The sequence below is a fragment of the Hibiscus syriacus genome, unplaced genomic scaffold, assembly GCF_006381635.1.
Source record: "Hibiscus syriacus cultivar Baekdansim isolate YM2019G1 unplaced genomic scaffold, ASM638163v2 tig00110378_pilon, whole genome shotgun sequence".
NCBI classification, from domain to species: domain Eukaryota; kingdom Viridiplantae; phylum Streptophyta; class Magnoliopsida; order Malvales; family Malvaceae; genus Hibiscus; species Hibiscus syriacus.
In genome coordinates, this window is record NW_024062712.1 from 244,895 (window position 1) to 262,588 (window position 17,694).

The 17,694-nt window shown below is 35.8% G+C and overlaps 1 protein-coding gene across 2 annotated transcripts; it reads right to left on the reverse strand.

The window, feature by feature from the left end:
- Window positions 1-14,250: 14,250 nt before the first annotated feature.
- On the reverse strand, window positions 14,251-17,694 carry LOC120121688 (probable carboxylesterase 16). 2 transcript variants are annotated; one of them, XM_039140995.1, is made up of 3 exons: window positions 17,132-17,692; window positions 16,596-17,101; window positions 14,251-15,063 (listed from the first exon to the last, which is right to left on the reverse strand). In XM_039140995.1, exons 1-3 carry the CDS (start codon window positions 17,402-17,404, stop codon window positions 14,526-14,528), a joined length of 1,317 nt encoding a protein of 438 aa, XP_038996926.1. In that variant the 5' UTR covers window positions 17,405-17,692; the 3' UTR covers window positions 14,251-14,525. The 2 variants fall into 2 exon arrangements, with proteins under 2 accessions (XP_038996926.1, XP_038996925.1); XM_039140994.1 differs by having other exon boundaries at window positions 16,596-17,694.

A 17,694-nucleotide genomic window follows, 5' to 3' on the forward strand; every position in this document is an offset into this window, starting at 1 on the left:
TTCTGTCGTTGCGATTTTCATTTCGCGTTGCTATTCTCTCGTTGCGATTTTCAAGTTAGTATTTGTCTTTGTCTTTGTTCTGTATTTTGGTTGAAGTAATGCAATCCATTCAAGTTTCAATTTGCAGAAGAGTCGCAACGAGATAAATGAAAATCGCAACGAGAGAATGACTGTCGCAACGAGAGAAATGAAAATCGCAACGAGAGAATCGCAACGCGAAATGAAAATCGCAACGAGAGAATCGCAACGCGAAACCAAAAATCGCATTGCGATTTTCATTTCGCGTTGCGATTCTCTCGTTGCGATTTTCATTTCGCGTTGCGATTCTCTCGCGTTGCGATTCTCTCGTTGCGATTTTCATTTCAACCAAAAGACAAAACAGTGTTGCAAATTTTAGTTTCAAGAATAAACTACTACTTTTATGTTTATTGTTTTGGTATATCTTCACAGTGTAGTTTTTGGTATATCTAACTTGGTATGTTTATTGTTTTTGTAGAAATTTTTTCGGCTCAATTGACCTTGAGAAATAAAGTCAGCCTGGCCACTACAATTGCTTCGAAGCTTTCACCTGCTCAAAGACAATTGTTTGAGGAAACCTGCTTCGGGCCATGGCTGAGAGTACATCATCCGGGTGGAGATGCTAATTTGACCCATTTGTGGCTTCAGACCATGACATCAAATCTACCCGACAGTATACAACGTGGTGAGGAAGAGATATGGTTTCATTTTCCACCAGCGTATACTTGTTTTGGGCGGAAGGAGTTCTGCTTAATCACTGGTCTACGATTCGGACACGATGATGTAGGCCGGTACACTCGTCATATCGCCCGCCCATCATGGTTATCCCGGGTTTTTCTGGATGAGTCAATGGAGAAGCCGAACCTACATGTCGACGACCTGAAGAAATTGTTTAATAAGAAAGCTGGTTTCACTCGGATGGATGACGTCGATGTTGTCCGAGTATGCCTTCTACTACTTGTGTATGCCGGCTTTTTAGGCAGAGAGGCCAGACAACCTATTCATCGGGAGCTAATAATTGGTAGAGGACCTGAATGCATGGAATCTGTTTCCGTGGGGTTCGTATATATGGAAAGCTACCTGGACTAAGTTGTCGTCTGCCTTTGATGACCGCAAAAGTTTGCGGGGCGATGGGTCCAAATACACTTTGTCAGGCTTTGTTTGGGCCTTTAAGGTAAGAATTTCTATATAATGTTTCTAAAATTATAATTAATTATTTAACAATTACTAATTTTGTTATTATATTGTTTGTAGATTTGGATATTCGAGGCTTTCCCCAGCATGCGTACATATGCAATAAAAACGTCAAATGATATTCCCAGGGCTATTTCCTGGAAGAGAAAAACTCTGTTGGATTGGGAAGACTTAATACCATATGCGACAATAAATAATGTAAGTTAACACAAATACTTTCATATAATATATAAACAAGTTATTAATAGTAGACGTTTAACTTTGTTTGAGTTTTTATATTTTAGGAGGCCAACATTCCATTACAAAGACTGACACCCACGGAGGAAGAGCTTGCCACTGATTGGTGGCAAGCTAGTCAGAGTTTTTTTGATGGCACGGATGATGAGCAGCATCCACTTCCTCCAATTCGAGAGCCATCACCTCACCTAGAGCCATCACCCGATCGACCCGACTATACACCTCTAGAACGAGAGCCATCACCTATCCCGTCACATCATCGAGCCTCTTCTCCACCATCACCTCATGATAGGCGACCGGCAAAGATGCCACGACTCCTATCTCCCTGTTCTCCACCTCCACCTCCACGGGATGAGTCAAGGGAGTTACGTGATGAGGTCAATGCCTTGCGTGAGGAGATCGGTACTCTACGCGATAACGATGGTGCATGGCGTGTGGAGGTGTCAACTTTACGTGGTGAGGTTGCCGCTCTACGTGAGATGATAGTATCGTTGCAGAATGAGGTTCATACTCTACGCAACGAGGTAAGTTTAAGATTTTCCATATTTAACTTAATGATAAATTTACTCGTAATTTCACTTAGATTAGCCATTTCACTTAGATTGCTTAGTAAATTTATTCGGTTGCTGCCAATTCTGCTAAACTGTGTATTCTTTAACACTGTGAAATAGTATTTGTCTTTGTTTTGTCTTTTGGTTGAAAGTAAATTTGTTCGGTTGCTGCCAATTCTGCTAAACTGTGTATTCTTTAACACTGTGAAATAGTATTTGTCTTTGTTTTGTCTTTTGGTTGAAAGTAATTTGTTCGGTTGCTGCCAATTCTGCTAAACTGTGTATTCTTTAACACTGTGAAATAGTATTTGTCTTTGTTTGTCTTTTGGTTGAAAGTAAATTTGTTCGGTTGCTGCCAATTCTGCTAAACTGTGTATTCTTTAACACTGTGAAATAGTATTTGTCTTTGTTTTGTCTTTTGGTTGAAGTAATGCAATCCATTCAAGTTTCAATTTGCAGAAGAAGAAATAGTTTACTTTCGCAACACGAAACTTAAATCGCAACGCGAAATGAAAATCGCAACGACAGAATCGCAACGCGAAACCAAAATCGCAACGACAAGATCGCAACGCGAAACCAAAATCGCATTGCGATTTTCATTTCGCGTTGCGATTCTTTCGTTGCGATTTTCATTTCGCATTGCGATTCTGTCGTTGCGATTTTCATTTCGCGTTGCGATTTTGGTTTCGCGTTGCGATTTTAAGTTTCGTGTTGCGAAAGTAAACTATTTCTTCTTCTGCAAATTGAAACTTGAATGGATGCATTACTTCAACCAATAGACAAAACAAAGACAAATACTAACTTCAGGGTATTAGTTTGAAACATATTTTTCTTTGTTATCTGATGCATTTTGTGAACTATGATAGAATAATGACTTGGGTGAATACAATGCAAGTTTGAAACATATTTGTCTTTGTTTTCACTGTTTAAATATCATGTCTGTTTATTTACTGATTTTTGTATTTAATTATTTAGCGGCCCGATAGAGTGGATGCTTTACGTCGGGTTATGCTTGCACGACGGAGTTCACGCATCAGACAGCGTGCACGTGCTATTAAGTCTCCGTACACCCAATAGTGCGAAGACACCGCAAGAAGAAGCCCGACTCGCCTGTCATCCCTCAAGAGTCCACTCCTATCGTTGAAGAGGCCCCCCTATCATTCCTCGAGAGTCCCCTCCCACCGTTCAAGAGGCCACTGTCATCATTGAAGAGGTCCCTCCCACCATTCAAGAGCCCGATTCACATGGCGTCATATGTAGGCTTCTTGAGAAACCCTCTGACGTGCCGGACATGATGGATTCAAGTTGGCTCTCGTATGAGTTACCGGCCAGTACCATACCGGTATCTGAAGAGGAGAGGGAACAACTACCGGACACAATTCTGGATAACACCCTTTGGGCTAAGACCGCTGTTGATTTTTATCTACATGAGCGGAGCCAGGGGTGTTTCACTGACATATGCAAGCTCACCGATGATATCTATTTGTTGCTTGATCGGTCTTGGTGGGGCGTATTATTAGGGGTCGAAGACAATGGCTATTTCGATGGGGGGGTAAGTCTTATATTTTTCTTATATTTCAATTTGATTAATTTTTTTTTAAATTATGTAAGTCACTAATATATGTCTTTTTTTGTAAAACAGCATATCGATGCGTGGGTGACACGTCTTCTAATAATAAGAAACTTAAGAAAAATAAAAATATACGATATACAATTATGCCGACGTCTTTTCACGCCGTTCACTTGAAGAATGCACGAGATGAATCATTTGATTTGGGCAATGGACAAGCTAAACTTTATCCTGCATGGTGGGAGGTCGATAAGGTTAGTATTTATTTTAGATTGAGTTTAAAGGTTTTATGAAATAAGTGCGCAAATGAATGAATTACTTATGATTGCAGGTGTTTATCCCTGTTTTGGAACGTAAACATTGGATTCTCGTCGAGCTTCAGCTCCCATCCCTTAAGACAATAGTGTATGACAGCATGATAAATTACATATCATTGGCTGATTTAAGAGATGTTATTAAGGGATGGAGCTCTCATTTGGCTAAATTCTTGGATGCGATCAATTATTGGACTCGTTCTGGAAATAAGAAGCCAAAGAAGCTCAATATTACAGTTATTAGAGACGAGACCGCGCCACAACAAACGAGCGGAGCCAGAGGAGATTGTGGTCCTCTCGTATGCTTGGCGTTGGAGCGTTTGACGACGGGAAGCATCAAGTATCTACCTCCCACCGATAGAGATAGAGCTGCAGTAGGCTTGTGGTTTCGGCATTATATGGCTAAATCGATATATACGAGACGCTGCCTACCTGCATCCGCGTTATAAAAATGTCCATAAACAATTGGTAAGTTTATATACTTTTGGTTTGAAAATGTTGGTTAAGTACCTAGAATTCAATAATTTGCTGTTTGTAGGTTTTAGATGTGTAGAAGTGTTGTTTGAGCAAATGTTTGGTTTCTGCAGGTTAATCTCAGAAGTGAACTGCGTGAAAATGATGTATGGCTGCAAAAGTTGATTCAATAGTTTAATTGATTTTTTTGATTGTTTAATTGATTTGTAAAAGTTGATTCAATAGTAGATGATCGGAAATAAGAATTATTGCTTATTTTTTGATTGTTTAATTGATTTGTAAAAGATGATTTGTAAAAGTTGATTTGTGTAATTGATGCGAACATAATTCTTATTTGTGCTTGTTTAATTGATTGAAATGTAATGGTTGATTTTGTTGATTTCAATCTGTATTATGTTGAAGGCAAAAATGACTATCGCAATGCGAAATGAAAATCGCAATGCGAAATGAAAATCGCAACGAGAGAATCGCAATGCGAAATGAAAATCGCAATGCGGAAATGAAAATCGCAACGAGAGAATCGCAATGCGTTTATAATTTCGCATTGCGATTTTCATTTCGCATTGCGATTCTCTCGTTGCGATTTTCATTTCGCATTGCGATTTTCATTTCGCATTGCGATTTTCATTTCGCATTGCGATTCTCTCGTTGCGATTTTCATTTCGCATTGCGATTTTCATTTCGCATTGTGATTCTCTCGTTGCGATTTTCATTTCCGCATTGCGATTTTCATGTTGGGATTTCATTTCGCATTGCGATTCTCTCGTTGCGATTGTAATTTCCGTGTTGCGATAGTCAAATGCATGCCTAATAGTGATAACAACTGAATAACAAGAGTTGGTTAAGTCAAAATGGTTGGCCTGAGTCATTAATTCAACTGAAAATGTTAAAAGTTCACACATAAAATCCACATAATACAACGTTGCATTTAAAAATCACCTAAGTTAACAGTCCCAAAAGGTGAAGCCAATGTGATTGGGATTTTAAAGATGATTGCCTTTTGCTTGACACCATATGAGCTTTGGATTTTGATGAGGATCCATATTTTGGTAGAGGAAAAGATGATTTTGATGGCACTGGTGATCCACATGTCAACCTTGTATGACCACTTTCCTGCACCGACTACATGTCGATCTCTTCTTCTCTTCACCCTTAGACGGTATACGATCGTGACTTTTTGGTCGGCCAGGTAGCCTTCTGTCCATGGCTGGTGGCAAAACTGTTTGTAAGTCATCTGGTATGTCCCACTCAGAAGGATGTGGAATAGGGTAGACAATCTCGGCATAAGTCTGTCGATAAACTTCTGTAGTGTAGCAATCCATAGCGTATGCGCTGAATCATCTTGGTTTAAATGAAGAGCAACTTTTATAACATGGCCACACGGATAACCAGATGTTTGCCATTTCATACAACTACACGTCTTTGCATTTAGATCGACTAGCCCATTTAAGTTATTATCCAGTACTTGAAACAAAGTGTTTGAACATGGTTCAACTCTCCATGACGTTGACTTCACACACGTTTCGTTATCTTTTTTCAGTCCATGGTGTAACACGATGTTCCAATGTTCCTGTAAATTTAAATAAACAATACTTAGTAAAATATATAAATATGATAAGTTACGAATTCAAAGAAATAATACCTGCATGGTTTCTTTTCTTGTAGTACCACTGTTGAATAGAGGCTCGAAAAAACTCCATTAACATAGTAATGGGTAATTTCCGGGAATGACGACTTAGAGCGTTGATTGATTCTGCACTATTAGACGTCATGAAACCATATCTTGCTCCAAGTTGATGTACTCTTGACCATCTTTCAAACCCGACATCTTCTAGTGTTTGAGCACACTGAGGCAAAACACGTCTTAAACAATTTATATGCTTATTGAAATCCACTTCCCGATAAGCTTTTACAGCCTTCCAGTATGTCCATTGTGCTTTTTTATACCAGCAGACCTTGATTTAGATTTCTATACAAATGAACACCACAAAGTCCATGAAAAGCATCTGGGAAACACCTTCTAACAGTGTTGTCAATTGAGTTTGCCCTATCGGATATGATTGTCAGATTGCTAATAGGACCTATGCAATCCCTAAGATGCCCCATAAACCATGTCCATGAATCAGAGGTTTCAGATTTGCCAACCCGTAAGCTATTGGCAATATCCCATTGTTAGCATCCATGGCTACTGCTAATAAGTTTACTCCAAGGTATCGACCTTTCAAATGTGCTCCGTCAACTATAATAACTGGGCGCATGCAAGTATAAACGAACGAATCTACAAAATAATATACACAAGAAATATAATCATTTAAATGTGAAATGCATGTAACTAACAAAATGAGTCAACAAAATTATATTGATTTACTAACCGTAGCACCAATGGCGATAAACAGCAACTCAAAGCGTCCATCTCTATCTGTTTGATATGAGTTACCGACCCAGGATTTTTCAGCTTTAAATTGTGACAATAAGCCGGCAGTTGGGCAAACGATGCTTCTGGCGACCCCCTCAACAATTCCAAGGCATAACATTTGGCTCTCCAAGCTTGAGAATATGATATACTAATCTGAACCGAGCATTCATGTCAGTCATAATTTCATGTCCCCGATATACCCTGCCATTCAAAAACATTAACTCAGCCAGAAAACCACCCAACACCTTTTTGTTTGCCTGTCTATGGTGAGGAAAAACTTGGGTTCTTGAACATGTATGTTTATCAATAAAAGTCCTAACTTGAAACATTTTGCAATCTTTTATTCTCTTTGCAATCATACGCCACGTACAGTTTTTGTCAATCATACACCTTGTTTCGAAACGATCTTTGCTTGATTTGTTAACTTTTAGTTGATAGCCATCTTCCACACATTTCGTATATAAAGCTATCTTCAAGTCTTCCTTTGTATCAAACAATCATCTTTCTTGATACGAATAACTTTTGTGTAACAATCAACTACTTTCTTTATCAACTCTTCTTCCGGTATCTGAAGTAATTCTGGCATATTCCAGTTATACGCCCGTGGCATTTTCTTTTCTTCGGGGACTTTTTCTTCTTCTTTTTCTTCTTCAGGATTATATGAATTACAGAATGGATGTTCAACATGTTCATTCACAGTCGTAACTTCCTCCTCATTATCATCAACAATACATTCTTCGGCAACGGCTGTTTCATCATCAAAATTCGGGTATTGACCAATATCAATATCATTACACCATGGTCTGTTTCTTCTTCTGAAACATCATCAAAATCCGTGTATTGACCAATATCAAAGTCCGGATATTGACCAAGACCAAATTTCGAATACTGACTAGTACTCACAATTTTTTCTGTTGGCTCATCATCGTCTAACTGGTCAATACGAAACCGGAATTTGGTGCTGAAAGTTGATTGGGATTTGGATTAGAGAAGGTTGTGGGTTTTGAGAAAAACTTAGTTGATTACTACCCTACTGACCCAACAATACTACTTCTAGGTTCAACACATACAATGTAACATCATCTTGTGAAACACTAATGTAAGCAATGAATCGTTCAACATCTTCATTGTCGGTTAACAAATAAACTTTACCATTTCTCTGATAAGATAGCCTAAATCCACTTAGGGGCTCTAAATTCAATTTATTTGAAACACGTAGCATTAGAGTTTCATAAGTTAACTTTTGTAAAGACAATTTTAGTTGAAGATTCATGGGTAAAGGCATATATTGTAAAACACCATGAACATTATCCCATGACCCTCCAAAACACAAATCTATCCAAACATGATCAACATTAGATGATTTCATGGTTGTAAATTAATTTACTAAACAGACGAGCTGCGAAACTAAAACCTGTTGCCGGATTGGGAAGGATGTCGTTGGATATAGGAACGGATGTCGCCGGAGAGAGTGATAGATGGAGATGGAATGAGTTGCGATTTAGGGATTTAGTTTATGATTTCAGTGTTATATACCCAAAATTTCAGTGTTGTGATTTACAGATTATCGTTGCGATTTACGGATTCTCGTTGCGATTTACGGATTATCGTTGCGATTTACGGATACGCGTTGCGATATACGGATACGCATTGCGATTTACCCATACGCGTTGCGATTTACGGATACACGTTGCGATTTACGGATACACGTTGCGATTTACGGATACGCGTTGCGATTTATGTGTTCGCGTTGCGATTTTCATATTCGCGTTGCGATTTTGGAAAATCGCAATGCGAATTTGTACTATCGCATTGCGATTTTCAAGAATCGCGTTGCGATTTTGGAAACTGATTTGCGATTCTGGGGATCGCGTTGCGATTTTTATTTCGCGTTGCGATTTTGTTGGTCATTTTGGCAAATCCAAAAAAAGTTGGTTAAAATCGTATATTATAACTTTTTTTTGGTCACTGAGGCGATTTTCTCAAAAAAATATTATTGTTAACTTTCTATTTTGCAGAAGTCTTTTCCCCAACACACTCAAACGAGACGTTTACGATATATTATTGTTAAAAGTTTTTACTGGACTTGTCAAATAGAGATGTAAATTCGATGGCTTTTCCTCATGAGTAAATTACATCGTTCCTCACTGAACTTTATTTTATCTCTTATTTTCCTCATTCAACTTTCAATTTGCTCACTGAATTTTACTCTCTCTCTTATTTTTCTTTCTCAACTTTCAATTTGTTCAATTTGCTCATTGAATTTTACTCTCTCTCCTATTTTCATCACCCAACTTTCAATATATGATTCAAAACAACGTCGTTTTGGTGTATATTTAAGTTTTTCAAAATAACGTCGTTTTGATGCTTGTATATTCAAGTCTCCAAAATATTGAGACTTTTTTAATTCCACCATCAAATTTTACCAAATTTGAAATTTGGTTCCAAACAACTTTCCAACTTAAATTTCCAGCATTTTCAACTATCAAAAATCAACATTAACCCTTCAAATATTACATTCTTGCAATAATATCCCACAATCCTCAAAACTTATATATTAACCCTTTTAATAACTCAAGACTCCAAATTGATCTCCAAATCACATATAACACTTCTAATATCAATTCTAGAACATAGGAAATTTTTCAATATTTTCCCTTAATTTTTCCCCAATGGCCGAATGTCACTATGATCATAAGACTAGTCTTTCATTCAATTTCAAGCATGAATTCAACTTCCTTAACAACTTCCTTACTTCAAATTCATGTTATTCTAATCAACACAACATTAAATTGAACCAAAATTCAATCAATCAACAAAACCCTAATTAGGCTAAAAGCTTTAAATCATTATACACTTGATTTTAAACATCATACATGGTTGAAAATTAATCTCCAACATCAAAAACATAATAATCTTTCATTAATTCTTCAAACTCCAAAAATCCTACATAAAACCTAACTTTCAATCTCAACATATAAGCATCTTCACTATGAAATATTGGTATCAAATGATAGAGAATTTCATATAGATTAATTCTCTAATTCACAACTTAGTCCAAAAATACCATTAATGAAACTTGATAATTCCCAAATGTCATTGCATTATCTTCCATTAAAATATTCCTTATTCAAATATAAATAAACTTGACTTTGACTTTTCACTTTAGCCATGCAATTTTCAAAAATTGCACTTTAGTCACTAAAATTCCACTGTTTGACCAAATCTGAAAAATTACACTGTTCTGAGACAAATTTATTTGATATAAAATATGAAAATAATATTTCATACCATTTTATAACATCCTTCAAATTTTCATAAAATTTCAATTCAATCTGATTATTCGATTTCAATACCGAACTTTATCGTTTTATAACTTTTAACACAAATCCCATACCGAAAATTTGATTCCCCACAAAAATCCTTGTTTTAGGCCAAACTGTTCATTTACGAGCTAAAATCTATAACTTTTCAAAGTTACATTTTTAGTCCTTGAACATTTACAAAGTTTATACTTTAGTCCTCAAACTTTTAAAACTTACATTTTAGTCACTAGTCAAATTTTGGGGTATTACATAACCACAGTTACTTTCACGAAAATTTATGTTACACAAATTTGTCCACTTGAGATTCTAGTAAACCCATTCAGACGACAAAATAAATCCCTATACAAATTTGTTTACTATCTCTGAATTATCTCGGATCAAGAAGGGTAGAAGATGAAATATGTCTTAAGATTGTTATTCGAGAGTAACAATTCGAGAAAAAAATGGAACCTGAGAAAAAAGTAAAAGAAATAATCAAATTATTTATAAATAAAAGAGAATTAAAAAAGTAAATAAAATACTCTTTTATATTTGATCTTGTTATCGGAATCAGTTGAAGCCCGTCGCTACACAGTTTCCTTAAGAAATATTTTCGGTCACTCTTTGGTGCTCGAGATCTTTTGGTCGTCTGTCTCCCAAGTACAACAACTAGATGATCAACTATAATAGCACAATAGTAGAGATCAAGAATTTTCCTTGCCTTCGACTATCACCAGAAAAACTAAGGGAGAAAACGATTATTTTCTAAGGAGAAGAAATATTTTCAAGAGAAAAAAACTTCTTGAATTCTCAGATATGAAAAAACTGAGAGGTTTGCTTAGTATTTATAGGGGAATTTCAATAGAGTTTTACTCCATCTAAATCTCTTTTAATATATAAATTTAAATAGATGATAATATATTTTAAATTTAAAATATTAAACCTGAGAGATTTATTCCAATCAGATATATTTTAATATCTAAATTTAAACATATAATAATATTTTTTAAATTTAAAATATTAAACAGATATACACTCCTTTTATTATTCAAATTAAATAAATATTATTTAATTTACAATATTTAAAAGATTATGAATTTAATATAAATATTAAATTCATCAATGTAATTCACCTTTTTCCCCAACAATTATTGTTATATGAGAGTAACAATCCGAGACGAAATTGAAACCCAAGAAAAAGTAAAAGAAATAAATCAAATTCTTTATAATAAAAGAGAATTAAAAAGGAAATAAAAATATTCTTTTATATTTTATTTTGTGATCGGAATCAATTGAGGCATGTCGCTACATAATTTCCTTAAAACATATTTTCGGCCACTCCTTGGTTCTCGGATCAATTTCTCATTCAAAATTCTAAATTTATCAAAATTTTCCAACAATATATATATATATATATATTATAAATATATATTATTTATTATTAACTATTTAACATCAACTTATACATGTGTAATTTTAATTGATATATATCTATATAATTAGGAATGGAGTCAAGATTCTAGATCAAAGGGCAAGTATATTTAATAATAAAAAATGAGATGTGAAATTATAATAAACAAAAATTTAAAGGTTTAGATAGATATTTATCTTTATATTTTTAATGATAAAAAATTAAGGAAACAGTGGACACGTATGACGTATCTCTACATAATTCCGTCACAGTATATAATTAAATATACAAATTAAATTAGGCTACCTCAACCAATACAAATGTAATATCTGGTGGGGAGTTTATATATATGTACTTGAAAATAAGAAACATTCATGCAGCCAAATCCAAAGATATATTTTTACATTTCGATTCAATTAATTTTAATATTATATCATTTTTATAAAAATATAATTATATATTTAATCTTATACACTGATTTTTTTTATCAATTTAATTTAATTCTTTATTTAAATAATTTTAATCCTCTATTTTTTAAATATTATTTTTTATAAAAATCTAATTTAACCTTTAAAATTTAACAGTTAATATTAACGTGATAATATGTCTGACAATACTTTAAAAAACACATAAAAGATTTTAAAAATTTAAAAAGCTCATAAATTCTTAAAAGTTATTCAATCTATAAAGTATACACGGACTACCACACAAGTTGTTATATTAACCTCGTTAAATTTTAATGATTCATTTACCAAAAAAATAATGATTCAATTAATTTTTTTCCTAAAATAATATTTTAATTGAATTTTAAAGATTGACAAAATGATAAATGTTTAAGGCTAGATTCATGAGTGTGCCTGGAAATAATATCGTATCATTAAATTTAATCAAATCAATAATTGTTTTATTAGATTCAAAAACGTTACGTCTTTATTTAAAATATTTAAAAAATATTAAACTCCTATTTAATCATTCTGTGGAAATGCGGGAATCTCTGCGTCTTTGAACCGGAAAAGGTAGTTAGCTTCACAATTTTGGATCTAGCATGCTGCTGGAGTTCGAGAGAACAACAAAAGAGGATAGCTTTACAAATAGAGAGGGATTTACTGCGACGGACAGATAGATGGGAAGCGTCACCTACAGGCTGGAACAAGATGAATACAGATGGAGCACGTGACCCTAAGGACGGCTACAGATCGTGTGGTGGAGTGGCAAGGAACGACAAAGGCGAATGGTTTACTGGATTCGCCAGAGCAGTTGGCACATGTACCGTGCTAGAGGCCGAACTCTGGGGAGTCCTAGAAGGTCTATCACATGCCTGGAACTTAGATGCAAGGCAAGTTATTATAGAGCTAGATAACATGGAGGCTTGTAAACTCGTTTCGCAAAGACAACAAAAGCATACTAACCCAGTCATCTTGCAGCACATACAGGAATGGTTAAATAAAGGATGGGAAGTTTCTTTCAATCAAGTGAAGAGTCAAGCTAATCGGCAAGCCGATAATATAACTAAACTGGTCCAAAAGAACGACTTTTTGGGGAGATCATACCACTCGGCTCCAATAGCAGTACATGCACTGCTCCATGAAGATATGTTAGATTTAGTGAGGTGATTAGTTAGCAGTTTAGTCAACTTTATTTACCAAAAAAAATTAATATTTTGTGAACAATAACTGGAGGATTAAACACTTAATTGATTACTCAACATATTTTGATGTCAAAAGTTTAAAATATTTTTTTGAAAGGTAAAGCTTTGTACGCTTATTAGATAATGCATATACAAAATAATACGACCATGAGATTCGATAGAAAAACCTTCCTACACTTGACTGGAGGAAAAATAGTGCACCATGACTACGTTATACAGACTAACAGAGCAAAACAACAATATATTCTGACAAACCGGGTTCGACTCCAAACAAAAGGGCAAAACATTCTACTAACAAACAATCCAAAATCAACATAGATTTATTCAAATTCAAATGGTAAACAGCTTAACATCACTTAAGCAAAGACTCGAACAGTCTGTGTATGCAGAAAATTCCTGTTGGGAAATTCACCCGTCTAAGTTAGATGTGCAACACGGGTCAATCCGGATTAATCAAAGTGAAACCTTGAAATCAGGAGGTCAACCAAAAAAAAAAACAAAACACCCGAATCAAAATATCCTAATGAACAAAAGCAGTACACAGAGAACCAGACCCTCCCTAGGACACAGGAAGCTTGAAACCCTGAATAACCCACAAGGCACAAGCCAGCAAGGACTTGCTCGACTTATACACTTGAAGCAGCATGCACAGTAGCCAACAAACCCACAAGCCGAGGCAATGACACACCAATTCGTCCTATATCAGAACGGTCCCTACCTAGTAACGCCCAACACATAAAAAAATCTTTTAAATTATTTTTCTTTTTATTATACTCAATTAAATTATAATTTCTTAACTTATATTCAAATACATAATAGTTTGAAACTGTAAATAGAAGATTTACAGTGGAGAATTTGAATATTTTTACTTTTTATTCAACAATAAATTAGAGATTAAATATTATCTGCATAATTCGGACATTTTTATCGTATGATATCCCAGTAGTTTCCCCACATCCTTCTATGGAACAGGTAATTTGAGGTAGACAAAGGATGAGATTCTCGGCTACACTGTAAATACAAGTGTGTTATATCAAATAAATCAAACTATATTCGCTAGTCGCTACAAATAGTACATTTTAATTCACATGAAACAAAAAATGTAATTGACATCTCAATGAAAAGAAAGTAATCTCAACTCACTTATTATCTACCATCAGACAGGTTTTTATCTTACAAAAAGGAACAGAACAGGGCATAAGGGTAAACCTGGAAGCTGACGAGCAAACCCGATGATCACGTTACCAACAATGAACAAAAGCAATACATTGTCCAAATCCTCCGGCACAAAATCCTTGTATCGTTCTCTTTTTCAAAACCGAATAAATAGAGAAGGATGTCGTTGGATGATGATCCGCCTCATACATTTTCTTTTCTTTTCTACATTTTAATATGAGAACTCGTGACCTCGCAATGAGATGTATTTCTTAGCCCAGATGGCAATGTCCTCGGCACAGGCCTCGGCCTGAGGTGTCTTTAGAAGCATGTCAAGGGTTGCAAATTCATGAACTGCATCCTTATACTCAAGAACAGGTGCATCTACGTTTACCTTCCGAAGGGCCTCCGAGTAAGCAATCGCCCGGTCTCTCATCCAGTCATGCTCTGCTACAACGGTTAGTGTTGGGGGCATAAGTTTCAGAGGTGGGCCCCTGTCTGGAATCAGTGGATTAGCGGCCGGGTGGTCCAAGCTGAACTCTTCCTTGGGAAGAAAGAGTTTCCATGCAAGTAGGCACATAGCCTTGTCATAAAAGTACGAGTTTGCCAGCTTTATTTCAGAGTGTGTGGGGACGTTCCCGATGAAGAATGGGTACATTAGAACCTGTGCTACAACCTTGACAGGAGCCAGACGCTTGCCTGCCTCCACAGCTTTGCGAGCCACATAATCTGCAATATTTGCTCCACAACTCACTCCAAGTAGAACACATCTGTTTTAAAGGATATCACAATAAATCATTAGGCAAAACAGAAGAATATATATATATATACATACGTATATAAAGAGTAAAGTACTAAGAACCACCAATTTTACAGAATAACAATTAATCATGATTTGCCAACATTTAATTCCACCCAAATGTCAGGCGTGAGATCAAACTTGGGACTTATTCAGACAGATTCTTCCCTGACCAGAATTCTACCTCATTCGAGTTTGATTTCCAGGTTGACTCTATCTTTTGCACGCCTTTTGCTACACATGATAACTGTATACTCGACTAATACCGGAGATTATAGTCCAGAAGATTGATGACCGTACTTAAGACAACAATGAACATGATACAATCAATTGTCAACTGGACATTAAATGCCTACTAAAACAGTAAAACTCTAGCTACATGCAGTCTAAAAGGCCTTTGATCATAACATATGAATTGTACCGACACTACATGACAAATGTAAATAAGAATCTACGTGCTATTGCATGAATGGCACGAGAGGATAACATGAAAGCCTAGTAGACGCCATACCTAGTAATAAAGGTCACCTAAACAAATGGAAGATATAACTCGAAAAAAATATAATAGTAGATTCTTATATTATTCTCTTTCTGATGCATCGGTTAAACCACTCAAATATAAAATCTAAATACAGCAATGAAATAGGCCTGGGGAAAATAAAAACATTTGTTAATTCTCAAATAGAATAAAAAAAGACGGATGCATACTTTTTGACCAATTAAGATGTCAATAAAGAACTTCCATGCCACAAACCCAAATCAAAACTATAAATAGGTACCACAAGCTAAAACCAAGGGCAACCATCAACAAAATGTAATCAATATTAAGAGAAAAACATGAGATTATGAAAAATGCAAACGAAACCAAACTATTGAATTGTGTTCAACAAACAGAAGGTCGTTGTGCACAAACAAAAATGAAAGCCCAGCCACAGAAAGTTGTCTTAAAATCTCAGGTTCTGAGATTGAGTCCATATAGTAGAACACAAAATGAGAGACTATGGATTTTAAAGACTTGTTACCCAGTTAAACAATTCAGATGAGAGCATGATCAAAGATATCTTAACCGTATTTACTTTCCAACGGCTCATATTCAAAAGTATTCAAATTACACAAAAATTGAAGCTTATATGTTATAAGTCTCAATTCCAAAATCAAAACCCACTTCCTAATCCTAAGCCATCTCAACTAAATAAAACACATCAAATCTACAGCCATTAGCCAATAATCCTGCATTGCATCTACTAACAACAAACATCTTTAAGCTTATAAAGTCAAAATTCCTGATCTAATTGCACCAAGCCCCTGTTCTTAACAAAATCAACAACAAACGATGCACATCAACGGAAGCAAATCTAACAAAAACAACAGACACAATAGAAGATTGCAGCATTGCATTCATGGCCAGGATCGAATTACAGTTAACTAATTGTTTTAAATCTAATAATTTCAGCAACAAAACTAAATGCAATCAAGCTCAAAACTTCATATAGGAATAACAACCTAGATGGATCTCCATGAGCGGCCAACCACGGCTCAACCATTGAAGCCCCAAAAGCATCCACAAAATGTCTTTGAAATTCAGCATTGGTGAACTCTGATCCAGCCCCACGCGCCCCGTTCCCCAACGACTTACTACACTCGGCTAAATTGGCTTGCTTTGCTAACCAGTTCAACACCTTCAACCCATCCTCAAATGCAGCCGGATACCTATTCTCCGGTGCCAACCTGTAACCGACTGCGACGACTATAACATCACACAATTTCGCTATCCTTCGACAAAAATAATCATTAGCAACTGAATCATTGCTCCCACTCACCCAACCGCCGCCGTGAAATTGCAACATTATTGGTAATTTTCGACAATTTTGAGGTAACGGTGAATATCCTCTATAAGCAATATTGTCGGATCTTAAATTCAACCCCTCTAGACTGCTTCTTCTCGAATCATTTCTCGGGGGGTTCATATTCGACGGACCATAACTACTCCGGCGGTGATTATGGGAATTCGGGTCATTTTCTTGGGACGATCTGGGCTTGGGTTTTGAATCGGGTTGTTCGGGAGGGGAAAGGGAGGAATCAGGGAGGAAGATCCGAATTGAAACGGCAGTGAATGGATCGATGTGGATGTCTTTAGTGGCGACACCATCAGTGAACGAAGGGTTGGAGGCGGAAATGGATTCCTCGGGTCGGGTCGCTACACCGTACGAACTGGAAGATTCATCGATAGAGGATTGGATGAGGTTTTGCAGACGGTGTTTGAAGACGAACTTGAAGAATACACTGTATAATTTCAAAGCTACGCCTGGCATTTCCCCTAAGATTTTCTTTTCTTACCCAAAAACTAAGAAAAGAAAATTCCTTTTACGATTTTCTTGCTCGAAACAAGTCTGGGCTTTTTATTTTCTGGGATTTTCTTGATGGGTTTGCACTTTGCAGATACCAGAAATAAAGATGAAGCCTTTATTTTAGTTCTTTCTTTTAGCTTCAGAGTAAGGTTCTGTTTTGTTCTTTGGGGGGGTTTAAAGTAAAGGTAAATTCATGGCTCTGGTGGAAGATGGTGAATTAAGATTGAATTCCACGGGAGATTTGGGTAATTAGG

Excerpts from the sequence above, each read along its gene's own strand:
- LOC120121688 (XM_039140994.1), bottom strand. The coding sequence starts at position 17,404 with ATGCCAGGCGTAGCTTTGAAATTATACAGTGTATTCTTCAAGTTCGTC. Across the intron at positions 15,064-16,595 it reads GCTCATGGAGATCCATCTAG|ATGTGTTCTACTTGGAGTGA; the intron begins GTTGTTATTCCT and ends CCTTTAAAACAG.